The sequence below is a fragment of the Petromyzon marinus genome, chromosome 29, assembly GCF_048934315.1.
Source record: "Petromyzon marinus isolate PM22_M1 ecotype Great Lakes invasive population chromosome 29, UKy_Petmar_22M1.pri1.0, whole genome shotgun sequence".
In the NCBI taxonomy this organism is placed as follows: Eukaryota; Metazoa; Chordata; class Hyperoartia; order Petromyzontiformes; family Petromyzontidae; genus Petromyzon; species Petromyzon marinus.
The window spans coordinates 10084615-10107888 of record NC_133695.1 but is presented as its reverse complement, the minus strand read 5'-3'; the positions used below and the strand labels follow the sequence as shown (position 1 = coordinate 10107888).

The 23274-nt window shown below is 44.9% G+C and overlaps 1 protein-coding gene across 7 annotated transcripts in view; it reads right to left on the bottom strand.

The window, feature by feature from the left end:
• Window positions 1–23274, bottom strand: part of LOC116947176 (estrogen-related receptor gamma-like) — a 404855-nt gene that overhangs the window by 237543 nt on the left and 144038 nt on the right. For 6 of the 7 annotated variants that reach the window (XM_076070555.1, XM_032962634.2, XM_032962633.2 and 3 more), the window contains one exon: window positions 9109–9191. In XM_076070555.1, the coding sequence (XP_075926670.1) occupies window positions 9109–9176 (68 nt within the window). In that variant the 5' untranslated portion in view covers window positions 9177–9191. Of the gene's footprint in view, window positions 1–9108; window positions 9192–15272; window positions 15980–23274 lie in introns of those variants that run through there. The other variant, XM_032962632.2, reaches the window with a different exon arrangement.

Genomic DNA, 23274 nt, shown 5'->3' with positions numbered 1-23274 from the left:
TCACATGACATCACTCAAAGCGTCTCACGAGTCAAAGAAACGCAACGCGGCTCCGCTCGTTTCCACCGGTGGCCCCGTGCCAGCGGTGGACGTTCCACAGTCCCTTCGTGGCGCAGGGCCAGTCTGACACATGCGAAGACTGCCATTGATCTACCACGACTTGGTAGATCAATGGGGATGAGATGGATGTTGGGCTGAAGCCACCCCTGCCTCTAGGGGTTGACGCTGCAACCTTCGCTTTGTGAAGGGAACACCGTGCCACCTGGCCCAGATATGCAAATGCAAGGTATAAAAAGTATAATGAAAAGGAAGTGATAGTTTTATAGTGTCACGTCCGATGACGTCTCAAGATGAAAAGATAATGTACACAAGTCATTGTCCAAATATGAGTTTTTTTTTAATATTTCATCACCAGCTACTCTACTGCACATCAAAAATGTGCTATCAGTATCGGAGTAATGAGACGATGTTAAGAGCTCTCCTTGAAAAACTCAGTCAGCAGATATTTGCAACAAGTTAAGCATTATCTCTGGAAGATTACTCAACGGAACTAGCTCTGGAGTCACTACAAAACTATATATTTTATCCAACAAGAACACGACAATCTTGATTTGAAGCTTTCGTTATTGCAGGAATCCATATTCTTTGGTTATTTCGGTAAAGTCACGTAGGTAGAAAATAAAAAAAATAATATATCACAAGCGGTCGTTCTCAAGCGGAAAAAATAATCCAGTCGTGGAATTGCTGAAACAGGAAGCAGACGACACTGTTTAAGCTCTGTAAACACGGTGTTTGCTTCATGTAAATCACCCAATATATATTTTTACATTTCACACGATGCTCGGCTCAAGCAAGCGAAAGGACAAATGTGGTGTTTTCTTTCAATGCAGCCAGTCATTGCCGATGAGAACGAGGTGATGAACTCGCCGCACTTGTGAACTGATATCAATCAGCTGGTTTCCCGGATGTTTGAGTCATTTAGAATCCCGGCTGTACCAATTCAGCATTAGCTCCTTGGGCCAGTGGCCAACTTGATTTTGCATATGACCCCTGGATTTCAAGTCCAGTCGGTTAATCATTGCACGATGGCAGCATCCGGTAGGACGTGTCTTTTATATCACAGGTCTCCTTTGGAAAGTAAAGGAGCCTTAGCTGGTAAAATCAAATATAAATAGTTGAGTTTAATAATTTAGATTCATAAGGTGCACTTAAACAATGTATCTGAACTATAATAAACACAACAACTCACAATACTGCAGTAAGCATTGTAGTTTAGTTTTGGTTTGCATGTGTGTGGGGCATATAAATAGCATTACTACAGCCGTATGAATATTCAAAAGTGTTCAATCCGATCGTTCTGTTGGTGGGAATCCCCCATTGTACCATCATGAGTTCACATATTAATGTCATCGATTTGAAGACGGCAAAATAAGTACCACCCGATAAGCCTGACTTCGTAAAACGTGTGCACGAAATAAAAGCATCAATACAATTGTGACGACTTTATAGAAAGCCTCGACCCACGAAAATGGAAATGTGGAATTTCCATCACTGGGTTCAGCAGGAAGGCCAATTGGGTATCAGAGTTGGCAATCGTGTTTGGACTCGTCCAGTTATTAGTATTATTAATCATTACACGGCAACATCCACTGCTAATTTATCATGATTTATAACAGGGATGTGTGCTTCCACGGGATCCTGGCCAGGCATAGCACATATATCCATGACGTCCAGCCAACCGAGGTGTGCGTGCATAATGCTCGTTTACAAAATTCATAAGCAAAATCGGAGAAATTCTAGGCACTAGAAGATGGACTGAGCGTGGTCGAAAGACCTTGTCATTGTCCATCCCGGGTTAATGAACCCTGTCGATCCGCTTGCTAAGTTTGTCGGGTTATTATTTTCAGCAACACCAGTAATACCATCGCTATTAGATGCACACACGTGTGGCTCGATGCAGGTGAGGTTTCGGTGTGGAATTCAATTTTCGGCCGTAGCTAACATCAGTGGTGAGTGACATCTGAATCGGTCTTTCTTCGTTGACCAGCCTGGTGATAAAGGGGCTGAAGATATCTATTCATATGATTACGTAAGGATGTCATGATGTGCAGATGCCTTTGCCATACGACATTCAAAATGAATGAGCTACTTACGGAAAATGCTAAAACGCTACACAAACTGATACGAAAGTAACGTTTTATTTTTTTTTATCGTAAACACTGCAGAGGTCAAATCTGCAAATCATGATAATACCCCCATCATAATAAAATACTTGCAATAGCGCAGGCTGGAAACTATTAGCTTCAAAGATTGGCCAAAAATGCGTACAAAGTCACACCGCCACTGCACATGTACAACAAAAAACCCCATCAGCTTTCGCTGAAGAATTGCATCGTGGCCTTCACATCTGTGTCTTGCTTGAAACTCATGATTTTCCAGCCTGCGCCATTACTCTGTTATGATGAGGTTTTATCATTTGCCGATTTGTTTTTTGTTGTTGCCATTATCCAAGTTAATGGGCCCCATAGCGGAGATGCGGGGGACTCCTCAAATGTGGATCCCAGAGGAAAACTTTTGCCGAAGTTGAGCATTGGTGTCTGTACAGGAAACTGGCCCACAGTGGTCTATCACTGCATCACTGCTGCTGTCACTTAGTCGTCACATTTGCTCAAATTTATTTTCAGGACGATGCAAGGCGTGAGGACCACAATGCAGTTATTCAAGATGCAGTATGCCGATGGGTTTTTTTTTTGCATAATGCACAATGGCCGTGTGCTGTTTACCTAATGTTGTGTCTTGTTTGAAACTGAAGAGGTCATTGGATAGCAGAGGAGTCACAGTACTGAATCCAGCACTGCCAACATCCTGGGTCTAAAGCCTGGGTGTCCATCCGTGATTCGACTGCGTTCTCAAGCATAGTGAGTTGATGGTTTCACTGTTTTCAAGCCGTACACCAGTGGACTGCACAGAATGCATTTTACTGCATTTGGTTAAATGAGTACATCTGATGAAATTCTAGCCTGGCAATGGACATTTCTCCGTGTACTCGGGCAAATGAGATTGCACACTCCTTAGCGTGAAGACACAATAACGTAATTCTAGAGGATATCGTAAGTAAGTCTGCGATGCATCTCCCTCCGTGGGCCGTTCTGCACTGCTGGCCCGGGAATTCCCAATTGACAATTTTACTTCGCGACGCGATGGAGATGGCATTGGAATATTATTGGGGAGAATGCAAACACAACGAACTAAAATTAAATAAACACGCAAAACTGGGAATTGTGTTGACAAACGCGATGGCTGTAGGTCAACGATGTTTATGGCTGGTGCAATACCCGCTCTCCTAAGGCTGAATGCCCTCTGCTGGCAGTCCCATATTAAGGTGTGGTTGAGTGCCACTACTGCTACTACACCTGCTGTGTGGCAAGCGGCCATACTGTCGCCCACATTTTCGGCCAGTTATCTGCCGCTGAAGCCTGACAATAGGTTTTGAAAGAAAAAAAAAAGCAAATTCAATGAAAACCGCAACTGAATAGTTGTTAAAATCTCATACGGACAAATTCCAGATGCGATGGGAGTGGAAAGAGATATGACAGGGTTGATAAGAAATTTCAAAATGCTTTTGTAGCAAAGAGCCCTGAATACTCGTCGTGACATCTTCAATTCGGAAAACAGTTGATGTTAACGTGGGAAAATGCATGAGTGGCCAAAATATTTTGAGCATGTTATACATGCATGGTAAATGATCTATATTTCAGTATGAACAGACATGTGCATACAGTAGAACCCCTATTAACGATGGTAATTGGTTCCACGAAACATGTCGTGAAGTGTTATGGTCGTGAAGCGGGTATAGGAAATACAGTACACCAAGAATTAAAAAGAGATGTTTCCACATCAAGGTGCAGCAGACGGCGAATGTAAACAATGCCTCAACGCTTATGAATGGACGTCACTGATTGGCCGAGGCCTGATCAGACCATTTTGGAGCTCGCCGATTGGCCGATATTGGCGGTCACGTGCTCGTCGTAAGCCCGTCGTTAACAGGGGGAATGGTCGGTAAGCGAACACACTGGGCTCTATGGAGGCCCCGCCGTTAAGCGATTAAGTCGTTGGCAGGGGTGGTCGTTAAGAGGGGTTCTCCTGTATATCATTGTATATAATTGGGTGCTGTGCCAATGCCTTCCTGTTATCAAGCGTCGTGGAGGTGGGAGTTGGTGAATCGTACACAGATGGAGCCACGCTATGCTTGAGACACTCACAAGCAGGAGACGTGAACCGCCACTATGTGCCAGTTGCAGACCTATCTCTTTGGATATTGTGAGTGTTATTCTGTCATTTGTGTGGGTCTCTTACAGATCTTATGGGTTCCTTCCAGTTTGCAAAAGCCGTCTTTTAGCCAATTTGCTCAAATATCTAAAGAACTAACTTATGGAAAAAGTTTACATACTCGGAGAATGTCTCAGGTAAAGAAGATATAGCTTATCATGATCGCCGTGTCTTTCAAAGTGGTATTGGAATTAGAGGCTGTCACTCAAAATCAGAAGGCTGTAAGTTCAAGTCCCGCTCAAGGTTGCATTAGTCCATCCTTCCAGGATCGATAAAGTGAGTACCACTTCGTGTGAAGTCGGCAGTGGCTGCCCAATAGATAGATTCACCTCAAACCGCAGAAATGAGGACTCCCCAACAATTGGCTCGGTGCAAACGATTTAAAGTAGCACAATCGAGACACTTTTAACTTGAAATTACATCAAGACGACCTCGTTTCACAATAAGTCCACGATGTGTTGGGTCCATACATAACAAACACAAATTGTATTGATTATATATAAATATATAAGCAATAAAAAATATGTATAACTTCTACCAATGACTGAAAGTCAACGGTTTTGAACACTGTTCATTGCCCATCGACTTTGAGTCCAGTCTGTGAGTATTGGTGCCTTAACAGAAATGCATCCAGCACTTAGAATATAATATCCTTTCCACTGGCAATGAGACGCAGAAGATAATGATTGACTTTACCCAACACTGCGTGAGGAAGTCTGAAAGCAGGACAATAGTATTGAGCAACAATTTTCGGTAAGATTGATGTTTTTGCATAGCATGTAGACGTCAGTGTATGCGAGCGCACGTAACGCCACCCTCATATATTTTGACTCAATGATGTTATGCCGTGTTTGGTTTAACGTTTGTATAAAAGCCAATAAACAAATTGCGTAATAACAGTAATTATCCTCCCGTGTGAGCGTGCATTTTTGATTATGCCATCTATGTGTATCGATTGCAACTCATAAGTGCGTTGACAAAGATAAAAAAAACGTGCTGAAAGTTTATATCGGATTATACAAAATGCAGGATGTTCGACACATTGCAGTCAACGTGCAATGACACTGCATTATAACCCGCATGCTGCGGGTACTCCAATTTCACTGCGAAATTACGGAGAATTCTACATCCTTGCCGTGGTGGCGAGATGTTAAATACCTCACCAGATAAACAAGAGGTCGTGGGTTCTAACCCGAGCCTGACGCCTGCTGTGCATTTGGAGTGTGCGTGTCTCTCTCCCCGTGGTCGCGTGGATTGTTTTCTGGGTCCTCCGCCTTTTACCCCCTCCACATTTACAAAGATGCGTTTAGAGTGTTTGGCTGCTATACGTTTCCACACGATAAGCCACTTCGTTGAGCTATCATTTGTGACCAGGTCGCTTCTGAAAAAAAGAACTACGGTACACAGCTCAGTGGGTCTTACCAGAAGAAAAATAATAATAATAATAATCGAACGCTAGAGACACGCGCGGCGTAGTCGGTTTGAGGGTCAGAGCTGCCGTTGATTGTGCAGCAAATTTCTAAAGAAGCATTTACAAGCCACGTGGAGATTTTTTTTTTATCCGCTGCTGGATGAGAGCCTCCCAAACGCCACACGGGGTCGCGCGGGTTACGTGAACATCGTTCGCCACACTTATCAGTGTTTGGCTGGTAAAGGCAGGGAGCATAGAATGTGCAGTATACAACAAAATAACTGCCGCTGCATTGCACTCTGCTGCTCCCCCACGTGGCCCCGCAACAGCCTACAGTCACCCGGTTTGTGCGTGTTGTTCCGCCAACCCAAGCACTGTCCCGGACTCGAACCTGTTTTAGCTTCAGAGGTCTGAAGGGAACGGGTGCCATTTCCAGGGGCGAGTTTGATTTGTGGGCCATTCCGCCGTGATGGCCATCCTTGTTAGGGCAGGTGAAATCATGTGATTGCAAATTCTTGCGTGCCATTGGATCGGACGGTGTTTACATTCGGGTGAAGTGTGTTCCGCAATGGCCTTAAGCAAATTGGCACCTCGAAAAGAAAGAAAAAAAATCACGACGTTTTCTCATTGAAAGAAAATGAAAACCGAACAAGAATATATACGTGCGTTATCAAATGCAGAGTTTTACCGAATTTTGGTTTCGCAATGCCAACAATTTACTGAAGTAAACATTAAAAGCTTCCCGAAAAAGCTTTGGGTAAGTCTGTATCCTTTTGCTAAGAAATGTGATGACTGGCTGAAAATGATTAAAAAATACATATATACTAATGAGCCTCATACATTATGCTAAATATAAACCTTGAGGGAATTGAAATGACACTGAAAAAGAAAAATGGACGTCAGTCAATACTTCAGCTAATATGCCATTTGGGGAAAATAAAAACCGTTTTTTCAATATTTTTACGTTTATTACTAACAATGAGAATGCTGACTTGACTGAATAATAATAACAGATAGCTGAATGATGAAACATATTTTTAGAAACCTTTAACATGATGATGACGGCATGTTTGAAAGCTATGACATTTAGGTATCCGCGATGGGTTCCGGATTTTTTTCTTTCTCATAAATCCAAATGATCCGAAAATCAGTCTTCGACACGAAATTCCAGACAATCCGATAAAGTGTTGCCATGAGGCATCGGGCAACATCAATCGTGTTATATCAGGAAGACAATTTCAATTATTGTATAATGTTAATTACCTGACGAATCTGAAAAGAATAAAAAAAACTGTAATTTACCTTAGAATGCCAACATGATTTACATTATATTCTTGGTTCTTTCGGTGAAGTCACGTAGAAGGGAAACAATAGAATAATAAAAATATAAAACGATAAAATTCTCACGACGTTTCGATTGCAACACAAGCAGTCATCATCACACAAGCAGTCATCACACCTGATTATAACTGCTTGTGTTGCAGTCGAAACGTCGTGAGAATTTTATCGTTTTATATTTTTTATTATTTTATTGTTTCTCTTCTACGTGACTTTACCGAAAGGACCAATAATATGAATCCCTGCAGTCACGAAAGCTTTAAATCAAAATGATTTACATTGTTTAAATCTGAAACTCATCCCAAGTTAAACTACAAATACTTTTTTTAATTTTACCAGGTAAGGCCCACTGAGCTATACAGCTCTTTTTCAGAAGCGACCTGACCACAACTGATAGCTCTACGGAGTGGCTTATCACATGGAAATGTTTCGTAGCCAAATACTGCAAATGCATGTCTATAAATATGGAGGGAAAAACGGAGGACCCGTAGAAAAATCCACGTGACCACGGGGAGAGAGAGAGAGTGACACGCAAACGCCAAATATACAACAAGCGTCAGGGTCGGGATCGAACCCACAACCTCCTGTATACCAAGCGAGGTAGTTAGCATCTCGCCACTCTACAACATTTTTGTAGAGAGTTAAAGAGTCCGGAGTGGTTAAATTTGTAGAGAGTTTATAGAGCCCGTTGTGGCTCAATTTGGCACTGGGAATTGGAGATTACGCTTATCTCGCACTGTTGAATAACGGACGGCATATCTTAATTACCAAACAATATTGCATCTGTAACAGATATTTAATTTTTTCCTCCACACAATGGCAAAGAGTGACTGTCCTTGACATCTGTCATTACGAGGTGATATTACTGTTATGCAACTCACCTTTCAATTCGTGTTTTCTGTCTATGTTGCAATGGCAGGTCTGTTCGCCAGTTTCGTTTTCAGCGGTGCTTAGTGGTATTGTATTAATAACCAGTGAATGAATGAATGCCCTTCACCAGGTGGGCCAGTATTTTGAAAACATCATCTCGATTTTATCTTTCCGAATGCAAATCTCAACAGCCAAATGTCATTTCATCTTACCGTTGCACCTCTCCTGATGCCATTACTTTTGAAAAAAAAAAGTTATCCTGTCGTGTGCTTGGGTTTTCTCCAGTCCCTGCAGATTTCTCCCACTTGCAATAAATACTCTTTAAAGGAATTGGCCAAACAACCGATGCCTGTATATTTGGCGTTTGCGTGTTCTCCCCGTGGTCGTGTGGATTTTTCTCCTGGTCCTCCGGTTTTTCCCCTCCACATTTAGAAACATGCGTTGAGAGTATTTGGCTGTTCTCAATTTCCACGTGATAAGCTACTTCGTAGAGCTATCATTTGTGGCCAGGTTGCTTCTAAAAAAAAGAGCTGTATAGCTCAGTAGTTTTTTGTTTTCAGGATCATTCTGTACAAGTCTTTCAGACTCAATGACACTTTCCAAACCGAATGTTTCACAACTGAATATTGCATTCATATGGGGCACGTAGGATATATGCAATGAAGGCTCGACTTGTTATTTTGCATGAAAGCCGTTTGGTTTATGAGCAGGAGGACCACGACTGGAGAGACGAGCTGTTCCACTTTGCTAACGTTACGCTATACATACCAATGCAGATCAAATGGTAAACGATGTGATGGGTAAATGAACGGATACGTATCGGCAAGATACATTGCAGTAATTGATGGGAGACACGCATCTATGCGTGTTGCGTCTGTGTATGCATGCATCCATGGATGTATGTAAGAAAATAAACACGTACATGAGAAGAATACGAATATCGCTTGCACCTGCCATCAGTCTACTCAGTGCGTGAGTAATACCTGGTGAGGTGCATTCAAAAATCAGCTTGGCTGGGTGCGTTACGGTACCAGCTACACCATCCTCCCTCCTTTGCTCTGCTGATATTTAACAGGTGCCCTGGCGGTGTCGGGTTATTAAGGTGCGTTGATACGAGAGCATAATGTGTGCACAATAGCACAAAGGAAATGCCGTCTGACCTGGAGCACGCGGAAATGGAGTGATCTGCATTGGCTACAGGGTTGCCGATGATGCCGATTCCATGCATCCCACGTGGAAGAATCTGCAGCGAAAACACAAGAACGAGGCGGTAAGTGACAAGGTGCAGGGGAATCACGGCCGGGCGAGCGGGCGAGCGTGCATATGGTGTGAGCTAAACGCTTGCGGGACATTTAGATGGCCGGGCAGCTCAGAGGGCTTATATCCCAAGTGGGCACTTAAAAAAAAATGCACCACACAAGATCCTGGGTTTTGAATATCGGATGGCCACCGATATAAACCAGTTTTTCACGTAGTCTTATGTTTGTTACTCACGGCGAATGATTGCGAGAATACGATTTTGCTACGAGTTCCGTGTATTTTAGCCACAAATCAGTGTAAAATCAGTTCAAATGAGCTTTGTGCGGTGCTCTCATCCATTTGTGCTCCTGGGCCAGTGGTGGACATGCCATATTCCTGTGACGAGGACCAGTCATTCCACAGGACAACCAATGTAGGCTTTTCCGAAAGTTGTACACATTTTATACGTCTATAAGGAAGATAGGTCGAATTATGCCTTGACCAAGGTTTTAATTATCAACCTTCCGATCATCAGCTGTGGTATGACCACAATACCATATAACCAGATCATCTTTAAGATCTCACTTCATGCGTAATACACGCAACGCACATTAACATATCTCTTTTTTATTGCATGGGGTTTTCCCGACGGAATAATTTGCCAAATGTTGCCACATACCGCAGCGTCTGTGAGAATGCCAAGTGAGTTATTGTAACGATGGTCGGTACACAAACAAGGGAATGACACTACATTCATATATACTTCATATCTCTATTTGGTTTGTGTATTGATATACTTTAGCGATCGAGACCACTTAATCTGCCATCTAGCGGTTGTTCTTAGGAAAGGCTTCCTGAAGAGACATCATCTCAAGTTCCATTTGAATCTATAAACTCAATTTTTTTTTTACCAAGTAAGACCCACTGAACTACGTAGCTCTTTTTCAGAAGCTACCTGGCCACAAATGATAGCGCAACGAAGTCACTTATCACGTGGACATTTATAGCAGCAGCCAAAGACGCTGAACGCCTGGTGATGTTGATTCTAAATGTGGAGGGACCCGGAGAGAAATCAACGCGACCATGAGGAGAGAAAAATGCAAAATCCAAATACACAGGCGTCAGGGGACAGGATCGAACCCACGACCTCCTGTATACCAGGCGAGGTAGTTAACATCTCATCACCGTTTAACTATCTTCCAGGGTCGTTTCACAACACAATGTAGACACCATACTGACCGATCGTAGGGACATGCTACGAAAAAAAATCCCACCGCTGCTATGGCTTCCTTCGACTCTAATAGCTGAAATGGGACTCAGTATTAGGTTCTTTTAAAACATTAAATATACAGCACTGAAGCCTGTTCAATACAACATTGCACGGACAAAGCTAGTGAATATTAACGTGTCCTTTTGCGAAGAGGGATGAATGACGAAGACCCAGTTTTTTTTTTCTTCCACAAAACGGGTGACGCTTTATTGTACAACGCTACAAAGTGCATTTGCATGCACTGCAAGTATAAATATGCACATTTCAAAGCGTTAACCGCTGAAACCTTCGTAAAAATATTTGATTATTTGAAGCACAAATAGAATTTTATTTGAACGTGACTGGATACACGACTCACTCGTAGTTCATTAGTAACTGTTTTGATATTTTTAGACATCTACAATATAAGAACGTATAAACAAAGAAAAAAGTGACTACGTATGTATTCCTTGTAATCTGCCGAACAACAATAATTATACACCTTTAGTGGAAAGGCCCATCTTGCGTACTCGCTGTAATTGTTCTGAGTCTATTTTTAATTGTTGGTGTAAAGGAACCCTTATTTATAGACCTAATGGACAAAGAGAGAATCGCGGCACAGATACATTGCCTAATTGAGCTGCAAAGGAAAGGTGTGTGTGTGATATATGGTGGGGAACGGTAGTGCAGTGGTTATCAACGCTTGCCCTACGAACCAAGCAATCTGAGATTGATTCCCACTCACGACTAATAAGTGGCGAATATCTGAATCTGGTCCTGGGCCTCCCGCAAGGTAAACTCAGCCTTAAACTGAGTACCTGTTATGGCATGTAAACGTCAGGACGGTGGAGACTAAGGCGGCCCGGTGTGGTGTTGGCCACCACTGCAACGTTGTAAAGGTATCTCCGTGTTGGGTGGTGCTCATCTCTTGCGGCTGCTGCGTAGGTTATCGGGGCTGCGCTGGATAAGCCCTCTGTCGAGTTGTCCGATTATACCGCAAATTCAGTTCCAGAAGAAAGTCTGTGAAGCGTAACGTCGAACATCGGTGCAATCCGACGACGAATCGTAGAAGTATTGTAGTTGCCAGCAAGAGATAAACACTATCCAGTCATGGAAATTCCACATTACTATGGCATTTTCATTGCAGTGGACTTGTCTGTCCATGCGGTAACCAAAGAAGCAGAGTATGCATTAGATTATGTTAATGTTCGCTGATTAACTTTTTAGCATCACCTTAATTCTGGATTTAATTAAATTCTGATGGTGGGGCTGCATGAACTGAATTGTGGTGTGAGAAGGTATTATGCAAGATTTGTTATCTGATAATCAAATCCTATTGGGTACTTTTGGGATAATGGTGCAGACGAGGAGATGACATCAGATATAAAAACGTGAGAATACAAACGCGACAGTGAAAATGAAACAAGAAAATAACTGCTTGTAATTTACGTGTTGCCCTCAACTGATGGTGCGATTTTCCACATTCCCACGGCAGAATTATTCTTTGCTCCTCCGTACCTCATTCATTGTTAACGTTCTGCGAACTGCGCCAAGATGATACGCGGCCAGGATTTGAAGTTGCAACCTTCTAAATTCTAGCGACGGGGGCAATGCCGTCGGAACACCACCCCAGGGCGGCAATTCTTATTCAAAAGGATCCTCAAACCGGCCCAAAATCAGGCACGGCACACCGGCGACATTCGACGCCAACAGTTCCTTTCCCGCGGTTTAGGTAATTCGACGAACAACTCCGTCCGGCGTGCACACGCTGCGCCTACGGGGGATCCGCTCCCCCAATATTCATTTTGGCGAAATTCCACGCTGGGCGCGAGCGTCCCCTCGGCACGTTGGCGCGCCGGCCCAAGGAGCGTTCACCTGCGCGGAGCGACCCGCGTGCTTATTAAGCCGTGCACAGCGGAGGGTCGCCCCACCGGCTTTTAAAGGAGGCAATTCGCCGCATTTGACTCGGAGCTACGCGCAATCGGGCATTGGGCTATTTAAAGAGCGCGGTGGGGGGCGGGCGGGGGGTGGGAGAGAATGGGGGGGGGGGGGGTGCAGCGGTTTTGGTCCAGCCGTGTGAATCTGTTTGGCTGTGCGGAGATATTAAAAAAACTGCTGCTAAAAATGAATAAAATAGTGTAACCCCCCTCCCAAAGTAATCATCGCTTTAGCCACGTGCTGCGATTGCTCCCTTTAAACGGACCGCCAGCGCGCCGTGGCGTGAGCCGTTGAAGGGCACTCGGGCCCCCCTTCCTCTTGCCGCCACCCCCCCCCCTCCCCCCCCCGTTCTAATTCTGAGCAAACTCTCGCGCTGCGAAAGCAATTATACCCTCGCGGGCGGAATGGCATAAAACACAATTACCGGTGGCGTTACAGAGATTGGCGCGTATGGAATAATGATGGATATTTAATAGTCCCAGACGGACATTGCTATTTTATATATATACACGTACATCTCGACCGAGTTCATGAAGCGTTTGACTCGAAGAGGCGACAATTGCAGGGACTGTTTTAAATTTTATTTTATTTCGGCAACGCTAGAGCCACGCGGCAGCGTGCAAGCGCGGCGCGACACGAACTGCGTGGAAGTTGAGCCGTCAAGAGATGCGTCTGTGTCTCTTGCTCAAGTGCGAGAGAGATGGGCAGTGGCCCGTGCCTTTTGTGGACACACTGAGCCAAAAGAGTGGGAAATTACACATTTCAATGGCCCGGGGACCAGTCCTCCCCAGAGGAAATTCCCACCGCGATGCCTATTTTATTGACCCTCCGGGGATGATGGGGACGATTCGACCCTTGGCTGGGAAGCGAGCTCGCTACTTTTACGAGCGTATGCCAGGCAACTTTCCACAGCGGCGATAATGACCATGAATACCGCGTGCGTAAGTAAGATTAACATTGTACACGTTGTCGTAATGCCACATTTAATGCTCGCGATGTGGCTGTTTTAAATCGTATTGTGTAACAATACGAATATACTTCATGTTGGGCTAATAAACATGGTTGTAAAAAAATCACACCACTAATTTTATATTCATATTTTGCAAGATTTGCAATAAGGGTTGTAAAAAGTGTAATTACACCAATGCGAAACACAGGGTCCTTGAACAAAAAAAAAATTCATGCAGTGGTGACATGGTGCGTGTGTAAACTTACAGAGCTGTATCTGCATACACTTTTGGAGCATGTGCTCATGAGCCACGGTCTTACTATATCATTATTATAATAGAGCCTATTGGATAACGTTAAGGCATGGCAATACTGTAGAAGCACATTGTAAATGTATGCTGTGTGTGTACATATATAACATGGTAATTAGCAGGAAGGATGTGTATTCATTTACACGTCAGGTTTTGCGGGTTTGAGACTAACATTAGAACACGCAATCGCTTGCGAGTTTTATTTTCACGAATTATTTGGCTATGCTTCTGCAGCTTTCGCAGTGGTGCAGCAAGTACAATCAACACGCAAACTCAACCCGCTCGTCGGGCAACACTGCCTTAGAGCCATTGCCCGAAACGTCACCAATCATACATCGTTCATTTCTCTGAAGGCAGTGTTGCTGAGGAGCGTGTTGGGTTGTATTACTTATTTATTTTCACTGTGGCACAAGCGTCGATATTAACACACTCAGTAAAATGCATCATTACAATGGAGAGCACTTTAAAAAAAAAACGCCTACATTATAGAGTTATCACAACATTATGTTTTAGAGCTCTATTTTGTTCTCGGCGCGTTTAACATCGCTAGATTGTGCGTTTTGTTTTACTGGAGAGTATGTCACTAAGGAATGAAGTGCGTTAGACCAGAATGATAAAACACATTTTTTAAAATTTATTTCAATAGTCGAAAAGCGACCGAGATAAAAAAAAAAATCTTACCTTGCCCCCACTCCCACCAAAAAGTGGATGCGGTGAGTTTGAGATTCACATTTTACTCAGCGATGGCTATTACGCGGAATAGGAATGTACACTAGATTGTATCCACTCACATTCGTTACGGCTGCCGTCTCGTGTTTGATCAAACTAAACGGTTCAGTTTCTTGTTTAAACGCGTTCGTGTGCAGAACTTCGCGAATGCGCTCTCTCTCTCTCTCTAATAAGAGGCTCCGTATAATGCACTCGACGCCATTACATTTGTAAATATTTACAATAACACAGCATTACAAATAAGGGAAACGGTTGGTGCTCATTACTGTGGCTATATTATACCCGGCTTATAACCAAAACAATGACAATTTGTACAAAGAAAATAAGAATGTATGCTCGCTCATGTTGAGTACAGGCATCGTTATTACGATTCCACAGCGATCATGTTTAAAATCTTCTCCCGCTCAACAGAATTGCAAGTAGTAATTTTATTTGCACGCATTCAAAATGTGAACTGATAGAACGCACCTACGATTGGCGTAGTTGGCTATGTACGGTGCGAAAGAAGTCCAACATAAATACATACGACGCGGTATGAGACTATGTCAAGAAAAACTTCACTGCCCGCCGTGATTTCATCGCATGGAGGACTATTATTATTAGATCGATGGCAATTACGGGCAGGTAACATCCATGCCTTGTTTCTTCTCGAAATTAACGCCTCTTCGTATTTTTTGCCCGTAACCTCCGATTCATTGCCAGTGCCAATCTCAATTCAGAATGATTTCGAAACAGCAAAGCAATTGCATCAGATTTAAGTGTCCGTATTACCACCCCTATTAAACACTTTCGTCACAATCATTGACAGGCAAACGCACCGCGTGCCACGCAACTACCACGGTAATGAAAAAAGAAACAGCGCGGATACTATTGAGAGCAACGAAAGATTCCTTGGGGAAAAAAAACTCACGTGCAAGTTCTTGACTTTCAGAAGTTTTTACACAACTCAACGTCGGTTTCAATGAAGAAACACAGAGAAGAACACGTTCGGTTGCTTGTTTTCTGCTCTATCTTGACGTTTGATTTATTTTTCTTCCAAACTCCACTCCCGGCTGCAGTGGATTGAAGGCGTTGTCAGAGTCGAGTCAGCTGCCGTTGTTCAAACTCGCAGCCGTTTAATTCATACTGCATAGAGGCCAGTTGTTACCGCTATCCCCTTCCCTCTCTCTCTCTCTCTCCTCCACCCTCTCTTACCACTGTGTCTCCACTGAGTTCTGCTGGCAGAGAAACCGGCTGCTTAAAAACCTCACTGCAGATATCGATGCTCTCCTCCCCCCTCCTCTCTTTCTCTCTTTCCCCGTCTCGCTGGGCTCACGAAACTCACACGGTGGCTTGGGCAGTCCCGCCGGCTAAAGGCTCCTGCGGACGGGCCGGTTCGCTTGCCGGGTCACTCTCTCCCCCTCCGTCCAGTCCGTGAGACCCGTACGGGCGTTTGCTGCCTCGCGTGTGAAGGGAAGGGGGGTGCTGCTGCCTGCACGGCCACCTGCGAATCCGGCGCTATTATTGAGCGGCAGCCCGCGACTCGCGTAATGGCAAAAGGAGCGAGCTCCTCGCGAGAATGACAGGCAGCGCTGGAGGTTGGGGGTGGTGGTGGTGGTGTTGTGGGATAGCAGTGGGGGTGGGCTCTAGCTTTGGATTGGGATGTGGCGGGGGGGGGTTGCATGGCTGGAGACACGGGGTGGTGGTGGTGGTGGTGACGATGTGGGAGGGAGGGTGGCTAGCTGTGCTGGGGGAAGAATGAGGGAGGGCTGACTTGGGTGTTGGGTTGGTACCGGGGTGTGATCGCAGCCGCCGCACGACTTATCGCGTTGAGCCGCGCGCTGAGTTGGGAGTGTTAACGTTCTCTGCTAATGTCCTCCATGTAACGGTGTGCAGAGTATATATGGCGTCGGTTCCTCCCCTGTGAACGGCGATGCAACGCAGCGTATGTGCTGAATGTATAAATGCGCGTACAATGCGGCGTGGTGTACTACAAGCCTCTGGGTCGTGTACAACGCCACGTTTCTCAATTCTGATGGTGGCCCTGAACCAGTGCTGAAAATTCCACATTTCCATCCTGCCCAATTAATATTTTCACTATTTGATACGTATTTTAGCCACCCTCCCCGCACTCCATTTAAGAGAACCCAAGTCCTCCCCATTTGATATTTCAATAAAACCTTTCACATCTGAGTTAAGCACGGTCAGTACACGGACAATAATAACATGCAGACATTCTGACTGGGAGTGTTTCATGCCAATTCCAATGATGTTCTAGAAGGGGTCAGAAAGCTTAGCTGTGGCACAAATATAGTCCAAAACCAATGATTTTGAATATGGGCCCCCAAAAGGCATGGCCTCAAGGATACATGGTTCCACTCAAAGGGCAGGATCAGCCAAACGTTTTAAATAGTTTGGAGTCTTGTGATAAATGCCCCCCCCCCTCGCCCTTTAGCCCCCCCTCACCCTCTCGCCCTCCCCAGCGCAGTACTATTATACTTAAGCTGATAGAAGCTGACAAAGAGCCACGCTGCTGCTGGATTCATACTTTTGGATTGGGATTCATGAGTCGCACAGAGTTTTGTTTGAATGCACAAGACACCCACCCATCCGTTGGCATACGTGGTGGCCAGTAGATGACAGTCCAGCAAGTAGGCCGTGGACTCCTCTATATGTATTGTTTTTACGAGTGTCTATTGCCTTGTGTGCGTGGGCTTTCTCTACGTACTGTTTTGCTCCAATGCACACCATACTCATTAAGGGGTTGTCCAATAGTCTGAATGCATTTAAGCATATATATAGTTTGTTATTGTATACAATATGCATTTGCTCATATTACGGTGCTAGAGGAATTCAACATACATACAAACATTTGAATTAAACGAATTCACTATGTGCTGCATTATACGTCCTCAGCATGCAATCCACTTATGGACCGTCTACAAGTTAAAGGTGCAGCCCTGCATTTCCCTGCTCACTGCCACTGCTGGCAGAAAGGCCTCCAAAAATAAAATAAAAAGTCCCTCTACAGAGGGCATTTTGGCCTACACCTCCACACTGGCTGCACATCCTGCGAGATGTGGCAGTACCCGCACTTTACCCCACCACACTTCGCCTGCCGATTAACTAACTGTGCTGTTTCCGTTTTTTTTTTAAATATCTGCCAGGTGGTCAGAGCCGGCGTGGTGGGCAGGGTGCGTGGAGAGATTCAAGAAACTTGCGCCGTCACTTCTTCACCGCCTGCGCGGTGAGATCCGCTCCAAAAAACCGGCGATCTCCGCTAGCCGTTGCACCGCTGCCGCGTCCCAAGGAACGCACGCACGTTGAGTGTACGAGCCGGAGTATCCGTTAGTGGAAGCAGACATTTGGGAGTCCTAGCCAATTAACCTTATTAGCCCCACGCTGTGCGAATATCCATTGTCCATAATGCAGGACCACTGTGTTCATTTTCACTGTTGACCTACATATTTGGACATGCAGGCTGGGGTAATCACAATGTACATAATAATAATACATTACAGCCTGTGACTACCACCATTAGGGACATGTTCTTCATTAAATGCTCTGTAATATTAGTAACGTTATTCAATAAACATATACATCACAGTAATTGGTAATGGTAACATTACATTGTGTTATCGCTCTTTAAACACTGTCCCCTATGTCCAACGTGATTGCATCTGTATACAGCATGCTGCAATTGGAATAAAGCCACTGCGTGTCAACAGCTTGGGATGGAGCGGTCACACAGTGCTCATCGTCTGTTTATAGCCCTGCGCCAATCGTGGACAAATCCACATTCATATGACGGGGGTGAGTCCATCCATTGCATGATAATTGTTTAATGACCAAATACAGGAACACGCAACACTGTACTATGTTATTGCTATATCAATATGGAAAAGTGTACTCTAATATCCTGTCAATAAATCATTTGTATGCAAACTAATTTATCTCAATGGGAGCTCACTTGCATCTTTTTTTACAATTATTTCGGGTTTATAGTCTTTATACAGTATATATGAATCGATATCCTTTATTTCACCAGCAGTTGTCCTTTGTAACAGACTGGCCCCCTACAAGAGGAATATGGAATTTCCATCACGGGGACACAGAGTTGCCAATGCACATGAACATTGCCACATAAATCATCTGGGTACGTAGACACTCATTGCCTTGCATCAAACCATGTATTCACCTAAATTGCGACCGGTGATTTTGAGCGCCTTTCAAGGAAAGCAGGGACTGCGTATAAATCAACAATGATCATTGACAACTGCAGGCAATGTTCACATATCTGCGATGACAATCGCAATTGCCGATGTGTGTGAATGACGCCCGCTGTCTTAACAGTCACTGTCACGGGATGGTAAATCTTTAATTGATGAGATGAACCATGTTCTGCAGAAATTACACATTGGGACCGTCAAAGGAAGTGAATTGACAATCTGCGAAAGCGACAGCATCATGCATCCTCGAGTATGGATATCTATAAATAAGTGAGCCAGTGAGCAATAAGGGTGGCTTGCAGTAATTACTCCGAGGTAAGTAAGCAAATCTCTCTCTCTCCGTCCATCCGCCCATCCATAAATCAATGCGTCTACCCACACGCGCATGCCTATAGCATCATCCAAGCGCGTCTCGGATTCGCCCGCTTTATATATAAATGACGAACGCGCCTCTTCATCTGCAGATAAGACGGTGTGATCGTTAATGCTGAGTTCTGTTAGTAAGCTGAGACTACGATGCGACGAGCCCAAGGGGTTGACATTTCTGCCAGTCATCAACTGCAGCACATTCACAAGTTAAATAAAGAAAATAACAGGTTACGTCGTTGATGAATCGATGTTAATGCCGTAAAACATTTTTTTAAAATAAAAATTCTACTCAGGTGCGTTTGGATAATTCCCTTTGCAACCGATGGCATCTGGCGACGATATTCACAGTCAAGGCTTGAGGGTTATCTCCCACGTTTGTGTGGGTATTCTCCGGGTACTCAGAATGCCCCCGGCATATACGCACGTACGTACATACAAGCAAATATATCATCATAGGAATTGTCCAAACACTCCAGAGGATATGCATTTAAATATATATCTTCCGTTTCGCTAAACCTTTACGTAGTTAATTACTTAAATACATTACTCCAGCATGGTTTGCATTTAATGTTGTCATTGTTTAACAATGGAAATTTAGGTGAATGGTGGGTTACTGAAGCTGATTAACTCCGTTAAACCATTCAGGGCAGCTTGATAGCTAAGAGTGCTGGTCAGCAATGTTCTCCACTGAGTCAGATTCAGAGCGTCTCTGTGAGAACTCAGAGGCGCGGGGAACCGAAGAAAAGTCGGAAGGCAGCACGCGGTGTCATGAATTGCCCAAGCTCTGCAGTCCTCGACAGATCGAGGTGTTACGGACCGATTCATGCATCTCTACACCCTTAGGAAGGGAGTTTCACAACCCTTGCTGTATCCACAGTGCTGGATTACAGGCCACGTGATTAGCCACCACAGTCCCTGACCTTATGACAGTGATTCCAGCAAACAGCACCCACCAACCAGTTCCTGTAGCCAGCAGCTGGTTTCTGTAGGGAATTATCGAAGCGTGCCGTACGATATTGCATGGCAATTAAAGAACTTGAGGTAGTCTAGTAGATACGTTTAACACGTTGGCTTTTACGACCAATATTCACAATTTTTCATTAAACCCGCCACCACCCGCGGGTTTAACGACACATTTATATTTACGCGATCTAACCCCCCCAAAAAAACCCTCTATTATGGAGCGCAGTAGATAGTTCGGGCTGAAAACACCTCATGAGAAAGTGTCAAGAGAATAAGACTACACAATGAACCCGGCCAGGATCCAACAGCTGACGATGTGACACAGATGTGGAAGGAAATCTAAGTAGGGGAAGACAAACACAGACTGGGTGGAGAGATGCAGACATTCATGAGCTCGAGCGAAGCATTCATACTGGCCTGACAAAAGGAACCAGGGGTGGACATTCACACGGCTCCATTGCCGCTTAATAATCTGGCAAAAGGGGATGAATGATGACGCCGACGGTGATGCGCATGACAGGTGGCCGGGTGGCTCGGGTCACGATGCGGATCTGGCACTGGTGAGACCTTGGAGTTGATGGCCTCTGCCGTGGCCACCTGCTCAATAAAGCCATCACGTTAAATTCTCGCTCCGCAACTAAGTCTGGCTAAGTTAAACGCATGGGTTCTTGCCTGCTGTGGAAGGAAGATATCTCTCTATAGCAGGGCAGGTGTGGGTAAGGAGTTACTTGGAGAGATCTCGGGCAGTAACTATTTCATTTACTATTTTTATTTTACCAGATAAGGCCCATTGAGCTATGTTGGACTTTTACAGAAGCGACCTGGGCACAAATGAAAGCTCAACGAAGTGGTTTATCATGTGGAAATGTATTGTGGCCAAATACTCTAAACACATAGTTCTGAATGTGGTGGGAAAAACCGGAAAACCTGGAGAAAAATCCACACGCCACGGGAAGAACATGCAAATTCCAAATATACAGCCGTCAGAGTTGGGATCAAACCCACGACCTCCTGTATACCAGGCGAGGTAATTAACATATGGCGACCGTGATGTTGTTCTGTTACATGTCCCTCTAAGTACCAAACTCATAAGCGGGCAATCTGTCTTCTTCACAAATCCGTCTCTCCACATACAAGATAAAAGCACTTCTTGCACAACAAACCAGCCGCACGGCCTTCTGGGAGTGCATTTGATCAGTATTGATTCAATCAAGGCTGACTGCTCATGAGACGCAGTATGTCGAAACCGGTCGATAGCTTGCTTGTCTTGAACCAACGCTGCTGAAATTACGCAGGCCCTGAAATTACGTTAAAACTAGTACAAAGTTTTCTAGTTTGCTTATCTTGAATCGATACTGCAGACACAAATATTTATTTTGAGTACTCTAACATGGTGCACATGAACACGTAAAACAAAAATCACTCCATGAGTACAGTAGTTTATAATGAAATTAATCTAGTTAATGTTAGTTGGTGAACAATTATGCGCCCTAAAAATGGATTCCACCGCCCATCACGCACATTCCAGAGGTAATAGTCTACAAATATCTGATCATGGTATACCCATGTACCAAAGTATTTGATAAGCAGCCATTTCAAGGCATCAGCTCACAGCATCAGAGCTTTAACACTTAGCATCATCGAGATTCTACTTGGGCCCTGCAAGTGAGAAACGATGTGCCCATTGCACAAATGAGTTTGGGGTGGTACTACACTTCAAGGGTGCCCCTTTTGGTGTCGCACGCAGAGGCCAGTTTCCCTGTTGTAAATGTATGTTGACTTCCCACAGTGTTACCCGACACAACTCTACATGAGAGACGGTGGGCTGAGCGACTACTCTGGCTGCGACGCGAACTCGCAACCGCCCTCCGACTGCGAGAGGAGCACTGTGAGGCAGCGTAATTCCGGGCAGATGTTACTACAAGTCACGAGGGTGACAAATCGGGGCTTTAGCTGAGCGAATTGAGAAAATCCTCCGAGCGCATTTTTACGAAGCGCTCGGCGTGCTCACGTCTTCTGACACGGCGTGCACCAGCGTGAGCGTTGCCGCGCGGCACCGTGAAACGTTCCAACAAACATTCGCGGGCAGGCAGATGTGCATTTCGAGCTTGGTCTCGCGAATGAATGTGCGATGAATGAAGGTTCCGGCGTGCCGCATTATTGGCTCGACGCGACAATCGCCGGTACGAGAAACGGCGGCTCTCCTCGCCCAATGTCCACGTTGCTCACGCGAGTCGCCGCGGTATCGGTCGACGGTCGTGCCTACCGCTCGTGAATGAATTGGCGGCCCTCCACGAGGCGCGCTCTCCATTGTTAGGCACGGTGTGGCAGCGTTCATGCGGACGGATGGCTTCGAGCAGCAGAGCGAGCGTGAGTTAAATTCCTAGTCGGAAATGATTCAGCCCATCTTCCTGCGCTGGGGCGGCTACAATGAGTGCCGCCTTGTGGGGGAAATCAACAGAGGTTTTCTTCTGGATAGACGTGATCCTGCCACGTGAATATACTATTTTAATTTTACCAGGTACCTTGATTATAAACGTGGAGGGAAAAGCTATGCGACCACTGGTAGAGAGACATGCAAACTCCAAATATACAGGCGTCGAGGTCGTGGATCAACCCCACAATCTCCTGTAAAACAAAACAGGGCGTTAACATCTCGCCACTAGCTCAAAACCTTTGGACAGGAGATGAGCACCGCATGTACAACTCAATGCTCATTTGAGCAGGAAAATTACTCCACTTTTATTTCGTTTTACATGCACCAGCCAAATGGCACTTGCGATTCGAATACTCCAGGCAAGGATGTGAGTTCAAATCCTGGACGGGTGGGGGGTTGTGGGGGGGGGGACAGCTTATCCCATCATCCCACCACGGTCTAAAAATAAATACTACGTTGCAGGAAACCGACAGTTGTTTATCCGATGGATAAACCGATCCCCACCAAAGCAATGTGGAATTCGCACAACCGGCTTCGAGCCGCCGTTGGATACACACGATCGGGGAGAGAAACTGTGGCTCTGCCGTCGCTTTAGATTCAGCAGCCGATTTCAATTCAATGACCAGCGCCATGGTCCCATGAAAGTTATATATTATAACGTGCGATGGCAGAGGAACCCGATTCGAAATTTTCCATTGGGGACCCTACAAAAACCTGAAGCCAGCTTCTACGGAGTGCGTTGAACCCAACAGAACACAACGCATGCGCAGGTTATGAAGTCCATATTCGCAATGTCAATAGGTGGCAGTATTCCCATTGACTCTTGCAAAAAGCAAAATGCATCGGTTTGTATTCATGAAATATACAATTCTGCGTGTAAAAAAAATGGCTTTCTAAGCACCGCCAGGTGAACTCCACAACACTGTTCGTTGTGA